The 19,014-nt window shown below is 36.2% G+C and overlaps 1 protein-coding gene across 1 annotated transcript in view; it reads right to left on the bottom strand.

The window, feature by feature from the left end:
• The window catches only part of LOC126828350 (nuclear pore membrane glycoprotein 210), a 398,410-nt gene that overhangs the window by 139,922 nt on the left and 239,474 nt on the right, over nt 1-19,014 (bottom strand). The window contains exon 25 of the mRNA XM_050558065.2: nt 12,666-12,794. Coding sequence (XP_050414022.1) covers nt 12,666-12,794 — 129 coding nt within the window. The remainder of the gene's footprint in view (nt 1-12,665; nt 12,795-19,014) is intronic.

Below are 19,014 nucleotides of genomic sequence, written 5' to 3'. Positions count from 1 at the left end.
AACCGAGATCTCTAGGTTATAAACTTACATTTCAAGTTTCAACAAAATCGGATCAAGATAGGTTGCCAGGCAACAAAACATACGCCCACAGCAGCTAAATCGTCGGAGCAGTCGACAAGGGTTGTCACATATTTATTCTTTAGTAGGTAATTAGGGGAATTTAATAGACAATTTCATACAGTTGACATTATAATATCCGTTGTTTGATGGTTCACAAGGTTCTAAAATCTAAAACAAGGGCCGTAACTCTGGAAGCAATCTACAGAAATTGTTCAAATTCGACAGGCTTTTTTCGTTTTAATAATTCAAATAATGCATATGAATTTCATACAGATCAGATGATAACTTTTGTTGTTCGAAAGTTCACAAAGTTCAACAAAGTAAATCAAGGGCCATAACTCTAGACGTAATTGATGGAAATTGCTGACATTCAATAGGCTTGTTCGTCTTCATTTCACTAATTTAGGTGATAACTTAAATTCAATAGGATTGTTCGTTTTACTAATTTACATGATACATATAAATTTCATACAGATCGGATAATAACTTTTGTCGTTAGAGCATCTACAAGGTACAACAAAGTGAAACAAGGGCCATAACTCACGGCGTAATTAACGGAAATTGCTGAAAATCAATAGGCCACCTTATTTCACTAATTTAAATGATGCATATCAATTTCAAACAGATCGGATGATAACTGTTGTCATTAGAGTGTTCACAATATTCAACAAAGTGAAACAAGGGCCATAACTCTAGATGTAATTAACGGAAATTGCTGAAATTCAATAGGCTTCTTTGTTTTACTAATTTAAATGATGCATATAAATTTCATACAGATCGGTTGATAACTTTTGTCATTAGATCAAACAACATATATCAATTTCAAAACAATCGGTTGATAAATGTAGTCTGTAGAGTGTTCACAAGAAATTGTGGACGATGGATGGACGGACGGACCGATGGACGGACGGGGGCGACGGCAATATACAACCACATTTCCATGTGGGCGTATAAAAATTGTGACCTCTATAGGGTCCACAACCTTGATATACCATATTTTACGCTATTTGAGAACGAACGACGGCCATTTTGTCTGTCAGTTTTGGGCCGATTTTCACGTAATTCGAACTCGGTCGTCCCTAGGGTGTAACGGTGATATAATAATACGTTTTTTTAAATCAGATAAAAATTACGACCTCTATAGGATCCACAAGCTAAAAACGTGATTTTTCGTACAATCGGGGGCCATAATTCAGGAAGTTACGTTCCAATATGCACGAATATCGAAAGGAACCGAGATCTTTGGGTTATAAGCATACATTTCAAGTTTAAACCAAATCGGATAAAAATTGTGACCTCTACAGTGTTCACAAGCTAAAAACGTGATTTTCCGTACAATCAGGGGCCATAATACATGAAGTTACGGTCCGATACATGCCAATATCAAAAGGAACCTATTCTTTTGGCCACGACTGTATAGTTTGATTGCTTGATACTTTTGGAACAAAAAATAAATGTGCGATTAATTAATGTGTCTCATCTATTTATTTATATGCATTATTTAAATTAGTAAAACGAAAAAGCCTGTCAAATTTCAACAATTTCTGTAGATTACTTCCTGAGTTGAGACCCTTGTTTCAGATTGTAGAACCTTGTGAACCCTCAAACAGCAAAAATTATAATCTGATCTGTATGGAACTGTCTTGTAAAGGCCCCCAATTACCTACAAAGGAACAAATTTGCGACAACCCTTGTCGACCGCACGGACGATTTAACTGCTATGGGTGTATGTTTCATTGCCTGGCAACCTATCTTTATCCGATTTCAATGAAACTTGAAATATAGGTTTATCACCCTAAGATCTCGATTCCTTTTGATATTGGCATATATCGAACTGTAACTTCATGTATTATGGCCCCTGTTTGTACGAAAAATCACAATTTTAGCTTGGGTTAAACTTGAAATGTAAGTTTATAACCCAAAAATCTCAGTTCCTCTCGATATTCGCGCATATCGGACCATAACTTCCTAAATTATGACCCCTGATAGTACGAAAAATCGTGTTTTTAGCTTGTGGACCTTATAGAGGTCATAATTTTTATACGCCCACATTGAAATGTGGTCGTATATTGTTGTCGCCCCCGTCCGTCCATCCGTCCGGCGTCCACAATTGCTTGTGGACGCTCTATAGGCTAAAGTTAATATCCGATTGACTTCAAATTTATACACAGTGTTTAAGGTCATGAGACGAAGGAGCCTCTTGATTTTCTGCGATTTTCGATAATTACTGCCAGAGTTATGGCCCTTGATCTCTTTAAAAAATCTTGTTGACGCTCTAGAGGTCAAAGTTGACATCCGACTGACTTCAAATTTATACACAGTGTTTAAGGTCATGAGATGAAGAAGCCTATTGATTTTCAGCGATTTCCGATAATTACTGCCAGAGTTATGGCCCTTGATCACTTTGAAAAATCTTGTGGATGCTCTAGAGGCTAAAGTTAATATTCGATTGACTTTAAATTTATACACAGTGTTTAAGGTCATGAGATGAAGAAGCCTATTGATTTTCAGCGATTTCCGATAATTACTGCCAGAGTTATGGCCCTTGATCACTTTGAAAAATCTTGTGGATGCTCTAGAGGCTAAAGTTAATATCCGATTGATTTTAAATTTATACACAGTGTTTAAGGTCATCAGACAAAGAAGCCTATTGATTCCCAGCAATTTCCGATAATTACCGCCAGAGTTATGGCCCTTGATCACTTTGAAAAATCTTGTGAACGCTCTAGAGGCTAAAGTTAATATCCGATTGACTTTAAATTTATACACACTGTTTGAGGCTATGAGATGAAGAATCATATTGATTTTCAACGATTTCAGATATTTACTACCAAAGTTATGGCCCTTGATCACTTTGAAAATTCTTGTGACACTCTAGAGGCTAAAGTTAATATCCGATTGACTTTAAATTTATAAGTAGTGTTTGAGGTCATGAGAGGAAGAATCCTATCAATTTTCAATGATTTCGGATAATTACTGCCAAAGTTATGGTCCTTGATCACTTTGAAAAATCTTGTGATGCTCTAGAGGCTAATGTTTTTTTATCATCCGATTGACTTCAGATTGATACACAGAATTTAAGGTCTTGACACCAACAAGTATATTGATTTTTAATGAATCTTTATGACTTGAACAGCTAAATCCTTGATGTTAAAAGTTTCGTATACTAAACGTTAGCATGGGGTAGAACTTTATAAAAACCAAACAAATTCTAATGGTTTTCTGATAATTTCTTAATAAGTTGTTACTCATAATCAGATTTTAATGTATTATAATGGTTTCATTACCGAAAAAAGTAAAAATTTGCGACAACTCTTGTTGACTGCCCGGACGATCTAGTTGCTGTGGGCGTATGTTTCGTTGCCTGGCAACCTATCTTTATCTGATTTTAAAAAAATGTTTTAGTATATCACTGTTACACCCTAAGTATAGTTGAGTTCGAAAATGTCAGACAAAATGGCCGTCCCTCGTTCTCAAATAGCGTAAAAATATGGTATATCGAAAAATCACGTTTCTAGCTTGAGGTCCCTCTTGATGTCACAATTATCATCCGATTTAAAAAAACTTTCAAATATATCACTGTTACACCCTAGTTTTGGTTGAGTTCGTATTTCGTGAAAATCAGATCAAAACTGCCGGACAAAATGGTCACCCCTCGTACACAATAAGCGTAAACATCTGGTATATCAAAGTTTTGGACCCTCTAGAGGTCACAATTTTGATCTGATTTTGATGAAACTTGAAATGCACGGTTATAACCCAAAGATCTTGGGCATATCGGACAGTAACTTCCTGAATTATATATGGCCCCTGATTGTATGAAAAATCATGTTTTTAGCTTGTTGTCCCTCTAGAGGTCACAATTATTATCCGATTTAAAAAAAAAAAGTTTGAATATCACTGTTACACCGTACTGTTTGTGAAAATCTGGCCAAAACTGCCGGACAAAATGGCCGCCCCTCTTACACAAATAGTGTTTAGCATCGGGTATATCAAGCTTGTGGACCCTCTATAGGTCACAATTTTGTTCGGATTTTGATGAGAGTTGAAATACATGTTTATAACCCAAAGATCTTGGTTCCTTTCGATATTCGCGCGTATCGGATTGTAACTTCTTGAATTTTGGACCTTGAATGTACAAAAAATCACGTTTTTAGCTTGCCTTCCATGTAGAGGTCAGAATTTTTATCCGATTTAAAAAAAAACATGTGAATATATCATCATTACACACTAAGATGTTGGTCCCTTTTGATAATTGCGTATATCTGAACGTAACTTCCTGAATTATGGCTCCTGATTGTTCGCAAAATCGCATTTTTAGCTTGCGGTTTCTCTAGAGGTCACAATTTTTTTTTCCGATTTGAAAAAACGTTTAAATATTTCACTATTCCACCATAATGAAGGTTGATTTCGAATTCCGGGAAAATTGAAATGAAACTGCCCGACAAAATGGCCGCTCTTTGTACACAAATTGTCTAAAAGTATACAATACGAAGGTTGTGGACCCTCTAGAGGTCACAATTTTTATCCGATTCTGATGAACCGTAAAACATAAATTATCTTTATGTCCCAAAGATCTCAGTCCCTTCTGATATTTGGGCATTTCAGACCATAACTTTCTGGATTATTGCCCCTGATTGTACAAAAAATTGTTTGTTTTTTTTTTAGCTTGTTCTCTAGCCATCTCTTGCAAAATGTGGGCGTATCCTGCCTGGCAGCCGCTGTTTTTGGGTTTTTTTTTGATTCAAGTGCATACCTTCTTTAAAATGCATTATGCAATACAGAATACTAAATTATACTATAAAACATAAGTACTATGTCAAAATATGTCCATTGATTTAGTAAAATAAATTTTTCCGGATCATGGACCGCCATGACATGTCCGACACTGAATGATAATATGTCTACCGGAGCTCTCAATATAGTTGGCATTATTTAAATTTCTGCTGGCTGGCTAGCCTGGAGGTCGGGTGTTCGATACCTGCATTGGCCGAGAAAGTTCATCTCGATTTTCCGGCGTGGTTTCCCCTTGTCAGTGATGCAGGACGAAGGGCCTGACAAGGACAGCTCTCTAGTTGTTCGGACGGGACGAAAAACCGAGGTCCCATGTACACATTGGAGTGCATTCAAACATGCATGTGCATGCATAATGGACATACTAAGCATAACCTATCCATTGATACCTCATTTGTGAAAATCGGTCTTCAGGTGGCAGATATATGATCAAATGAATTTACATGTAAGAAATCCAACCATTTTCAAGCGTGGTCCTATTCTTTTGGCCACGACTGTACACTAAGTTTCATCACTCTCTATCAGATAGAATCAAGATTATCTTGTCTTAAAGCATTGACCAATGAAATTGATTAGCTCTGCTTAGCTTCAGCTCGAAATGTTAATCATTGAACTCAGTCAAGACATTCACCTAATGAACATCTACATCAAGTCTAAACATTCTACCTCAATTAAAAGCAGAGTTGTTATGTTCCAAAGTCTTGACCAATCAAATTGCTTATCGCTTATTAGCCTAAGCAGAAAATTCTCACCATCGAAATTAGTCACAGTAATGTTATCGTGTCTCAAAGCATCAACCAATCAGATGGCTTATTTCTGCTTACCGTAAGCAGACAATGTTCATCATAGAACTCCATCAAGGCATTCACCTAATGAACGCCTATGCCAAGTGTGAACATTCTAACTCAATTAGAATGAGAGTTATTGTGTTCCAAAGTCTCGACGAATCAAATTGCTTATCGCTCTGCTTACCCTGAGCAGAAAATGTTCATTATCAAACTTAGTCAAGGTATTGATGTAATGAAACTATACACCAAGTGTCCTGACTCTCACTTAATTAGAGAGAGAGAGAAATAGGGTTTAACGTCCACTCGACACAAACTAGTTCATTTCGGGACTAACACATGGTTCAATTTTATTTCAATAATTCACTTGCGCGTAGGGGTCTTTAGCAGTGGGAGGAAACCGGAGGACCCGGAGAAAACCCACAAGGTTGGACAGGCGACCCTACTCCTTGTCACGTACAACTGGTGATTCGAAACCACGCCAGTAGACTCAATGACAGACTTTATGATACAGCACGCACGTGCTAACCATTCAGCCATCCAACCCCCCTCACTTAATTAGACCTAAAGTTATCGTGTCCAATAGCATCAACCAATCAAATTGCTTATCTCTGCTTACCGTAAGTAGACAATGTTTATCATCTAACTCCATCAAGGCATTCATCTAATAAATGCCTGCATCAAGTGTAAACATTCTACCTCAATTAGAACAAGAGTTATTGTGTTCCAAAGTCTCGACCAGTCAAATGGCTTATCGCTGTGCTTACTCTGAACAGAAATGCTCATTATCAAACTTATTCAAGGTATTGATATAATAAAACTATACATCAAATTTCATCCCTCTTAATTAATTAGAACTAAAGTTATCATGAAACCGAAGCATCAACCAATCAAGTTGCTTATCTCTGCTTATCCTAAACAGAAAATGCTCATCTTCAAACTCCATCAAGGCTTTTGCCTATTAAACACCTACATCAAGTTTGAATGTTCTAGTTCAATTAGAATAAATGAAATGTTGTTTAATGGCACGTCAGCTCCAACCGGGCTATATTGCGCCAAACATATGGTGAGGTTTCTTGTGAAAAACTAGAAACAAATAATCACAATATTATCTATATACATACATAAATAAAAACAAATATCACAGTAAATATCAAATAAAAATAAATATAAAATTTATGTAAATATATTTAAAACATGAAAGGGAAAATCAGATATATACAATTAAAATTTTCGATAAAAATTTGTTTCTTTGAAAAAAATCTAGCGCTTTACAATATAGACCCTGCTGGGCAAACAACTGATGTAATGATTGGCAACGGTAATGCTGTAATCTTGTATCTTTGAGATGCTTGCACTCAATCAAAATGTGCTTAACTGTCAAAGGAACATGACAGTGTTTACATTCTTGTTGATGCTCTCGCTTTAACCCGATAAGCGTGACGGTTTTAAAACGTTAAATACCCCCTATTGTGTAATTAATTTGACGAAGTAACGAAGAAAATCAATAGGCTTCTTCGCTTCGTCCCATGAAGTTAAACACTGTGCATAAATTTAAGGTCAATCAGATATTAACTTTGGCTTCTAGAGCGTCCACAAGATTTTTTGAAGTGATCAAGGGCCATAACTCTGGCAGTAATTATCGGAAATCGAAAATCTATAGGCTTCTTCGTCTCAAGATCTTAAAAACTGTGTATAAATTTAAGGTCAATCGGATATTAACTTTGGCTTCTAGAGCGTCCACAAGATTTTTTGAAGTGATCAAGGGCCATAACTCTGGCAGTAATTATCGGAAATTGCTGAAAATCAATAGGCTTCTTCGTCTCAAGATCTTAAACACTGTGTATAAATTTAAGGTCAATCGGATATTAACTTTGGCTTCTAGAGCGTCCACAAGATTTTTTGAAGTGATCAAGGGCCATAACTCTGGCAGTAATTATCGGAAATTGCTGAAAATCAATAGGCTTCTTCGTCTCAAGATCTTAAACACTGTGTATAAATTTAAAGTCAATCGGATATTAACTTTGGCTTCTAGAGCGTCCACAAGATGTTTTGAAGTGATCAAGGGCCAGAACTCTGGCAGTAATTATCGGAAATTGCTGAAAATCAATAGGCTTCTTCGTCTCAAGACCTTAAACACTGTGTACAAATTTAAGGTCAATCGGATATTAACTTTGGGCTCTAGAGCGTCCACAAGCAATTGTGGACGCCGGACCGCCGGATGAACGGACGGGGGCGACGACAATATACGACCACATTAACTTTGGCCTCTAGAGTGTCCACAAGCAATTGTGGTAGCCGGACCGCCGGACAAACGGACGGGGGCGACGACAATATACGACCACATTTCAATGTGGGCGTATAACAAACGGCTTTAATCAGGGTAGGGAGTCAACGTGTACACACGTAAATCAGATGCGTGAGATTATTATCAATCAAGATAGGAAACATCTTCATTTACTCTCCATGTAAAATCCTGAAACAGGACCGGAGAGCAAATGGTGAGATCGAGGGAAGAAAAAGAAGCTGTGGCAAGATGTAGATAATAAACACAAATTATTAAGGTTAATGAAGTTCGCTACTTGTTTACCTCGGCTGTTATCATCTGGACTACCCCCGAGTGAATGATGACCATTGAAATCTCCCTTAATAATAAACCTGAGAGGAAGTTGTGCAACAAGGTCATCACACTGTAACATTGGTACCGTTTAATCTTGCGTAAATAGCGTTAATTTCTATTCTGTGTCCAATTATTCATAAATATTGTTGAATTTCGGCGAATAGTGCTCAATTTGTACTTTTATCGAATTTCAATCTCACTGTTTAATTTTGATTACCAAGCGTCTAATTAACTGGTGTTTAGTTTCTCGGCATGTGTTGAATTATAAGCGTCCCTCTAATTAGCATGACTGTTCAATAATTAGTTGGACTGTTTAATTTCCCGAGGCGTGATTAAAATCAGTCAAAGTGTCCAATTACGCAAGGTGTTTAATTTTGTTGTCAAACATCTAATTTCACGTGCGATGTTCAGATATTACGATGTGTTTAGTTGTGGGTCATCATTCAGTTTTGCCGTCGAATGTCTATTTTGCCGCATGATGTTGAAATACTGTAATAAGTGTTAGTTTTAGTACTGACCTGTTGTGATACGGTAAAATATTATTTATCAGGATTCATACGACGGCAGGTATCAGTTCTTTAACTCATTCAGTCCAACTTACGCCAGGCGTCGACCTAATTTACTACTGAATTTTACCGACTTACGCCACCTGTTGAATACCTAATGTCTAGTCACTTTTCCTAACGACGACTGTTGTCGGCCTCTTTGATGTAAAGTTTTATTGATCAAGAAAGTTATCATAAAAGGCCAATTGGCTTCCAAAAAGTAGTTATCCAAGATCTTTGGGTTATAAACTTACATTTCAAGTAACAACAAAATAGAAATAAAATTGTGACCTCTATAGGGTCCACAACCTTGATTAACATATTTTTATGCTCTTTGAGAACGAAGGGCGGCCATTTTGTCTGTCAGTTTTGGGTCGATTTTCACAAAATTCGAACTCAGTCGTCCTTAGGGTGTAACGGTGATGATTTTTTAAATCGGATAAAAATTATGACCTCTAGGATCCACAAGATAAAAACGTGATTTTTCGTACAATCAGGGGCCATAATTCAGGAAGTTACGGTCCGATATGCGCGAATATTGAAAGGAACCAAGATCTTTGGGTCATAAACTTACATTTCAAGTTTCAACAAAATCGGATAAAAATTGTGACCTGTATAGGGTCAACAACCTTGATATACCATATTTTTACGCTATTTGAGAACGAATGGCGGCCATTTTGTCTGTCAGTTTTGGGCTGATTTTCACGAAATTTGAACTCAACCGTCCTTAGGGTTTAACGGTGATATAATAAAACGTTTTTTTAAATCGGATAAAAATTATGACCTCTATAGGGTCCACAAGCTAAAAACGCGATTTTTCGTACAATAAGAGGCCATAATTAATGAAGTTACAGTCCGATTTGCGCGAATATCGAACGGAACCAATATCTTTGGGTTATAAACTTACATTTCAAGTTTCAACAAAATCGGATAAAAATGTGACCTCTATAAGGTCCACAACCTTGATATACCATATTTTTACGCTATTTGAGAACGAAGGGCAGCCATTTTCTCGGTCAGTTTTGGGCCGATTTTCACATAGGGAGTAGCGGTGATATATTAACACGTTTTTTTAAATCGGATAAAAATAATGACCTCTATAGGGTCCACAAGAAAAAACGCGATTTTTCGTACAATCAGGGGCCATAATTCAGTAAGTTACTGTCCGTTATGCGCGAATATCGAAAGGAACCAAGATCTTTGGGTTATAAACTTACATTTCAAATTTCAACAAAATCGGATAAAAATTGTGACCTCTATAGGGTCCACAACCTTGATATACCATATTTTTACGCTATTTGAGAACGAAGGGCGGCCATTTTGTCTGTCAGTTTTGGGCCGATTTTCACGAAATTTGAACTCAGCCGTCCTTAGGGAGTAGCGGTGATATATTGACATGTTTTTTTAAATTGGATAAAAATTATGACCTCTATAGGGTCCACAAGCCAAAAAACATGTTTTTGCGTACAATCAGGGGCAATAATTCAGGATGTTACGGTCCGATATGCGCGAATATATAAAGGAACCGAGATCTTTGGGTTATAAGCAAATCGGATAAAAATTGTGACCTCTACAGTGTTCACAAGCCAAAAACGTGATTTTTCGTACAATCAGGGGCCATAATCCATGAAGTTACGGTCCGATACATGCCAATATCGAAAGGAACCGAGATCTTAGGGTGATAAACCTATATTTCAAGTTTCATTGAAATCGGATAAAAATTGTGACCTGTAGACTGTTCACAAACAATTGTGGACGGACGGACAGGGGCGACGACAATATACGTCCACATGAAAATGTGGGCGTATAAAAAGACGATTGGCTTTCCAAAAGTAGTTATCGAATAAGCGTATAGTTTGAACTAATGATTTAAATCATAAAACATATACGTCACATCAATGGTTTCGGGGTTATAAGGTTGTGAACTCTCGAGAAAATTCGTGTCATAGGGCGCCATTTTGTACGCAAGTTTAATATTTTCACGCCCGTTCATCTAATAATTTCTTTGCTATGGAAAGTGATCCCGATTCAGAATTTGAAGGAATTTTATCAACGGATATTTATTTAAATGTTCCGGGGAAAGTGATTTATCCCGAGATATGAAACAGAGAAGAAGATATACGTGATATACAGTGTACCAAAAATGGCAGCAACTCTTTGTCGAATTGTAATATCCCAGCGCTCACTCTTTTAATAATTTCTTCACTATGGAAAGTGATTGAGAATTTCGAGATATGAAACAGAGAAGAAGATATACGTGATATACGGTGTACCAAAAATGGCAGCCACTCTTCGTCGAATTATAATATCCCAGCGCTCACTCTTTTAATAATTTCTTCACTATGGAAAGTGATTCAGAATTTGTAGGATTTTTATCGAAGGGTATTTTAGATGTGAATATTACTCTCAATAGTGTTCGGGAAATTGTTTTTTCCGGGATTATAAACGGAGAAGAAGATGACCCAGATACGACTTACTACGAAAAAAAATCAAAATGTCGGCCCGTGGTCGGCGAATACAATACCGACTTTGTTCAGCAAATTAAGTTAAATTCAGTGAATTTTTCAACATTTTTAGGACATTTAAATGCTATGGCCTGTTGTACAATGTGCGTGTGCTAAATATTGTTGAATTTAAATAAAGAATAACTTTGTTGTTATTTTGTATTAGTGCTTAAAAGCTAGACCATTTTGATGCCCAATTATATATCTTCATTTGAATATATGAAAATTTTTTGACTGGAATAATAGTTTGTGTGTTATTTTGTGTTCTCTGCAATATATTGGATTAATGGATAATCCTTTAATTAGCTCCAGGGAGATAAGCTATTGTCTAGTTAATTGGCTTAGGGAGAGACAGTAGTAGATAATGAATTAAGTATAGGGGTCAATGAGTTAATAGATGTGGGGGGGATTGGGGAATCCATGAAATATTTTTTTTTGATTCACCCCTCGTCGTCCCCCAGGGACTCGACGAAGGGTATACTCAAGCAAGAGAGTAAAAATACTACTCCAACCTGATTGACCCAAGCCGCCGCTCTGTAGAATGTACTAAGGACACAGAGGTAGATAATTGTTGAGTGAATAAACAACAGCATTAAACTGAGAAAGGGTACATTCTACATTGCTAAAACGACCAAAGCCGATTGATCAGAGTGGGCCACTCTGACCTCCCGTCTAGGTGAACCATGGGCCAAAGTAGTAATGTGTTGTAGAGAAAGGGCTCGCAAGCCAAATCCCCACTCAATTACCAGGATTCCTCTCTCCAACGACACGGGTCGCAACACACGGCAAATATGTTGCCCCATTGCAGGGATCCTTTTATACGAAGGGTATATTCTTTTCACCCCCTACACCCCAGGGGGGAGATCAATGAGAAGGAGGGTTATTATGTTCCAAAGTCTCGGCCAATCAAATTGCTTATCGCTCTGCTTACCCTGAGCAGAAAATGCTCATTGTGGAACATAGTCAAGGTTATGATATAATGAAACTATATACCCAGTTTCATCACTCTCACTTAATTAGAACTAAAGTTATCGTGTCCCAAAGCATCAACCAATCAAATTGCTTATCTCTGCTTACCCTAAGCAGAAAATGCTCATCTTCAAACTCCATCAAGGTATAGACCTAATAAACACCTACACCAAGTTTGAACATACTAGCTCAATTAGAAATAGAGTTATTGTGTCCCAAAAAGTGTGACTGACGGACGGACGGACGGACAGACAACAGACGGACGGATGAATCCATTTTAATAGTCCCCTGCTTTCATAGAAAGCCAGGGAACAATAATTCTAAATTCATCGACCAATATATTAAGGCATGGTTCCAATTCATCAAAAGAAATTTCAAAGAATTTTACCTTATCCAACATAATAACATCTACACCTCCTACACCTGATACCTGTATAGTAACTGATGGATGATGTTGTACATTCAAACATAGATCAAAGACTGTTAAACAGCTAGACCCATCATTTAATGGATTCACCTGTAAATAAAGATAGTACATTAAACATTACTTTTGTTTATATAATTATAAAGTAGACAATCTTATAGAACCAGGGTCTGCCACGCAAGATACACCCACATTATGCAAGAGGTCGATATAGACCGGAGGCTCAGTGCGGGGGTGGGTGTCCATCAAATGGGCACAAAACCAGACACGACTTTTCTAGAGTAAAATTTTGCGTAGAATACGATGCCAAGTGGTAATCAGTCCGCCGTTGGGGCGTTTTCGAGATATTCGGGGTCAAAGGTCAAATGTGTTCATTTGCACTGAAAGTGAATGCACAGCCATTCTTGTATTATGAAAAGAAGCTGAAAATGATCGAAAGTAATCACACTTTCAATAAAAATGTAAACTTGCTAAATTCACCTTTAGTCTTAGTGACCCTGGAGGTCAAAAGATGAAATTTACAGTTTTTGCACTAGGAAGATTTAAAGCAATAAAATGTCAACGTAAAATATAAAAACTAAAGCGAAACCTGTTCTAATTAATAAACAGCGGACTGATTACCACTCGGCATCATATTCTATGCAAAATTATACTCTAGAAAAATTAGGTCTGGTTTTGTACCCATTTGATGGACACCAAAAATAAAGGAATATAACTCCTGTTGTTATTTAAGCAGGCAGTTTTTAGACCACACACAAAAATCATGCGTCAACAAAATATTCAAATTCATACGTAATAAAAAATAGGCGCAACTCGTTATTTTTCATATTTAATTCCCGTACGTTATTCAAATTTATGCCAGTAATATTCCTACAAAATTACGTGATGTCGTAATACGATAGAATGAAAGCTGCCGATCCGTACTGTTTCAAATTCCTCCCAAATTATCGTATTTTTCGGGTCAAGTCGATACATTTTTCAGCAGAAGTCTGGCATTCGTCTTATGCTCTGTTTTGACTTATATAGACAAAGGGTAAAATGATAGGTTGCCAGGCAACAAAACATACGCCCACAGCAGCCAAATCGCAAGCAGTCAACAAGTGTTGTTGCATATTTTTACTTTATTCGGTAATGGAACATTTATAATACACTAAAATCTGATTAAGAGTAACAACTCATTAAGTAATTATCAGAAAACCATTAGAATTTGTTTGGTTTTTATAAAGTTCTGACCCATGCTAACGTTTAGTATACGAAACTTTTAATATCATGAATTTAGCTGTTAAGTTATAAAAGTTCATTGAAAATCAATATACTTGTTCGTCTCAAGACCTTAAACTCTGTGTATCAATCTGAAGTCAATCGGATGATAAAAAAACATTAGCCTCTAGAGCATCACAAGATTTTTCAAAGTGATCAAGGACCATAACTTTGGCAGTAATAATCCGAAATCGTTGAAAATTGATAGGATTCTTCATCTCATGACCTCAAACACTACTTATAAATTTAAAGTGAATCGGATATTAACTTTAGCCTCTAGAGCATCCACAAGATTTTTAGAAGTGATTAAGGGCCATAACTCTGGCAGTAATTATCCGAAATTACTGAAAACCAATAGGCTTCTTCGTCTCATAACCTTAAACACTTTGTATAAATTTAAAGTCAATCGGATATTATCTTTCGCCTCTAGAGAATCCACAAGATATTTTGAAGCGATCAAGGGCCATAACTCTGGCAGTAATTATCAGAATTTCCAGAAAATCAATAGGCTTCTTCTTCTCATGACCTTATTATTATTATTGAACATTTATATAGCGCTAGTTTCACCAACGGTGTTCAGAAGCGCTTTACAAAACAATGAGTACAATCATATACCAGTATAACAAAGATAGGTTGCCAGGCAATGAAACATACGCCCACAGCAGCTAAATCGTCTGGGCAGTCAACAAGTGCTGTTGCATATTTTTACTTTTTTCAGTAATGAAACATTTATAATACACTAAAATCTGATTAAGAGTAACAACTCATGAATTAATTATCAGAAAACCATTAGAATTTGTTTGGTTTTTATAAAGTTCTGCCCCATGCTAACACTTAGTATACAAAACTTTTAATATCATGGATTTAACTGTTCAAGTCATAAAAATTTACTTGTTCGTATCAAGATTTGAAACTCAGTGTATCAATCTGAAGTCAATCAGATGATAACTTTAGCCTCTAGTGCGTCACAAGATTTTTTCGAAGTGATCAAGGGCCATAACTCTGGCAGTAATTATCGGAAATCGCTGAAAATCAATAGGCTTCTTCGTCTCATGGCTTTAAACACTGTATAAAAATATCAACTTTAGCCTCTAGAGCATCCACGAGCAATTGTGGATGCCGGCCGGCCGGCCAGACGGATCGACAGAGGGACGAACAGGGGCGATGACAATATACGACCACATTTCAATGTTGGTGTATAAAAATTAAAACAACTAAAAGACTACAAAAAGATGCAATATAATAAAATAATATATATCTAAGTAAAAGCTTTTTTGATTAAGAGCACATTTAAAAGATTGTACGCTGGAACGAATATCAGTATCGGAACCAGACGGTTTTATATCATTCCACAGGTTTTGGGCTTAAAATGAAAACGATCTTTCACCACAAGTAACCATTCTAGCAGATCTTGGTTTGAGACAATAAATGTCATTTGAACAAGGGAGACTACGAGCATTTGTTTGTTTTTCAATTAGATGACATAAAAAAGATGGGGCTAAGCCATGAAAACATTTATAGGAAGCAGTTAAAAGAATCTTAAATTGAATACGATATGGAATGGGTAGCCAGTGAAGTTGTTTAAGTATGGGAGTAATATGATCATGCCTTTTTGTTAGGGTAATAAGTCGCGCAGCAGTGTTTTGAACTTTTTGTAATTTGTACATTAATTTATTAGGTAAGTCGGATAAAAGTGAGTTAAAAGTATCAAGTCTTGAAGTAATAAAAGCATGAACAAGAGTTTTAGTTGAATCAGAGGAAATGAATTTGCGAATTTTGCCAATATTACGGATATGAAAGTAGCAGGATTTACAAATATTGTTCACGTGATTAGACATATTAGATTTGCTCAAAGCATGCTCATTCGCATTTAAAGGATTAAAACTTAAATACAACTGGGTATCATTGGCATAAATATGATAGTCAAAACCATGTCTTTTAAAATTTTACCAACTGGAGCAGTGTAAAGAGTAAATAAGAGCCGTCTCAACATTGTGAAACTTACGATATGCACTTTGTAGACTATCGTGAAGGTTGTGTGTGTCAATATGTTCAATCAGTTGTCTGACTATACATTTTTCAAAAATTTTGGAGATAAAACTCAAGTTTGATACAGGACAGTAATTTTTTTTTTTTTTAGAACATTTCTATCTAAGGTTGATACACTGCGTATAAATTTAAAGTCAATCAGATATTAACTTTGGCCTCAAGAGCGTCCACAAGATATTTCAAAGTGATCAAGGGCCATAACTCTGGCAGTAATTATCCGAAATAGCTGAAAGTCAATAGGATTCTTCGTCTCATGACCTTAAACACTGTGTATAAATTTGCCTCTTGAGCGTCCACAAGATTTTTTAAGTGATCAAGGGCCATAACTCGGGCAGTATTTATCAGAAATCGCTGAAAATCAATAGTCTTCTTCGTCTCATGACCTTAAACACTGTGTATAAATCTAAAGTCAATTGGATATTAACTTTAGCCTCTAGAGCGGCCACAAGATTTTTTAAAGTGATCAAGTGCCATAACTAGGGCAGTAATTATGCGAAATCGCTGAAATTCAATAGGCTTTTTTGTCTCATTACCTTAAACACTGTGTATAAATTTAAAGAAAATCGGATGTGATCTTTAGCTTCTAGAGTGTCCATGTCCACAAGCAATTTTGGACACCGGATCCCGGCGGGGGCGACGACAATACACAACCACACTTTAATGTGGACGTATAAAAACGCAATTTTTCGTACAATCAGGGGCCATAATTCAGGAAATTTTGATCTGATATGCACGTATATCGAAAGCAACCAAGACCTTTTGGTTATAAACATGCATTTCAAGTTTCATCAAAATCTGATCAAAATTGTGACCTCTCGACGGCCCACAACCTTGTTATGACACAGGCCACAATATGGTGTAGAACTAATATATGGCTTTGGGTAAATTGATTTTTTTCGAAACTAGGACAAATCCAATGTAATTTTTGGTATGGTTATATACAAAATATAATAAAGGGACAATAAACACAACTTTATGATCAAAATAGTACAAATAAAGTATTTATTGCGAGACAAAAAAAAAAAATACCCCCTTTTTTGGGGTCTAAAATTGTCCCTCTTGGTGGTGTTAAAAAAAAGGAAAGTATTTTGAAACTGAAGGCATGGATGGAAATCTACAAGTTGTTTCTTAAATTGAAGATAAAGGATGTTTCTATCCATCAGAAGTGTCAAATTCCAACAATCTTAATATTTTTCAATAAAAAAAAATTGTTTAAAAAGTGTGTAACGGACGTTATAAATTCCGTCCAAAAAACCTGATTTTTTATTGCATTGAAAGATTGGCTCACCACCTGTATCTATATGTATGTTTATGTTACAAATGAAGAGGCATATTCTTTAAATGGCATTTAGTAATTGGAACATAATCAAATAACACACTATTTATGGATAACAATTACTGTGGTTTATTTCACTGCGACGTTTCAACAAGATTTCACAAGTCGTTATCAAGCATATAACACATGTAATTGTTATCCATAAATAGTGTGTTATTTGAAAATGAAGAGGCATACTTGAGTGATATGATGTAAGTATTTCTGTTGATCTAGAGACGTTTGAGAAGAAACTATATTCGCATTTTCGATCGTCCACTCGAGATTCCTTCAAAGAATCACGTCCGTTATTTGCGTTTATGATGATCGATATTTCCAGCCCCGTTTTAAATCCATGGCTCTTCCACGGTTATTAGCTCCCTTGTTCTACACACTGTTTGTATACTTCACGATTTTGTGGGTAATTAAGAACGGCCAACGCCGGGACCTGATAAGGAAATTCCGTCCTCAAACTTTTGTTTTCGTCACGTCCGTTATGTCAAAATCACGTCCGTTATGCCAAAATCACGTCCGTTACATTATTACAAGAATTTGACAAAAACTGAGGATATTAGAGATGCCAAAGCAGCCTGTTTTGCGCTCGAAATCAAGAGCCGTTCCACACATTCGGGTGATTGAAATAAATGAAAGAATCACGCAAATTTGATTGATAACAGTTTGACCTTCGGTTTTACGTGTAACAGATGTGATGGTGGATGAAATTGATAATGTCAAACATCACTACCATTACACAAAGAAGCTAAGATAACATAAAGAAAATTACAAGTCTTTATTAAATTACATAAAATTACATAGATTGCCTTCTTTTTAAGTGTCCTTAAACTAAGAATGGAAAAGATCGTTAAACACTGACACTGTACTCAGATACACCTCGCACTTTTAATTGGGTCAATAGTCATGTCCGTTACATAGTAGGGAGTCACGTCTGTTACAAATATTTTGTATAATATTGACAAAACAGTACAGAGCAGTAAAATTTAATAATAAAATAATCATTGATCAAATATTGTAACATATCGGCTAAGAATAACAGTGAAATCATGCCCAAGAAAGAGTGTAGAAGAGTTATCAGTTCAGAAATTTCACACTGTTTTGAAACCAGATGTCCAGGAAAGATCCTTGCCAATATCTTGGGGTAACAGGGCACAAAGACATATCTTTACATTCAAAAATGTAGATTTTGATATTATCACACTGCAAATCAACTGGGCCGGTATTTATTAGCAAATTTGGGACAAATATTAATTGGACATGGAACGTCTGTTACAAGCTCACATGGTCTGCAAAATATGTATTTGCACAAAAACAGAACGACATGTTATCTTTTCCATTACAAAATTTTAAAGATGAATTATTAATACAAGTTTTTGACCCCCAAAGAATTGGAAAAAATTAATTTAAATTTAACTGCCTTTTCAACTAAAGTTCTACACCTTATCGTGTGATTTGTGTCATATACCAGATGTTTACATTATTTGCGTACGAGGGGCGGTCATTTTGTCTGGCAGAAATTCGAACTCAAGCAACAATATGGTGAAACGGTGATATTTTCGAACGTTTTTTTAAATCAGATAATAATTGAGACCTCCAGAGGGACCACAAGCAATTGTGGACACCGGACCGCAAGCGGGGGCGACGACAATACACGACCTCATTTTAATTCAGGAAATT

This window comes from Patella vulgata, chromosome 7 (genome assembly GCF_932274485.2).
Source record: "Patella vulgata chromosome 7, xgPatVulg1.2, whole genome shotgun sequence".
Lineage (NCBI taxonomy): Eukaryota > Metazoa > Mollusca > Gastropoda > Patellidae > Patella > Patella vulgata.
This window is presented reverse-complemented; position numbering and strand designations above follow the sequence as displayed.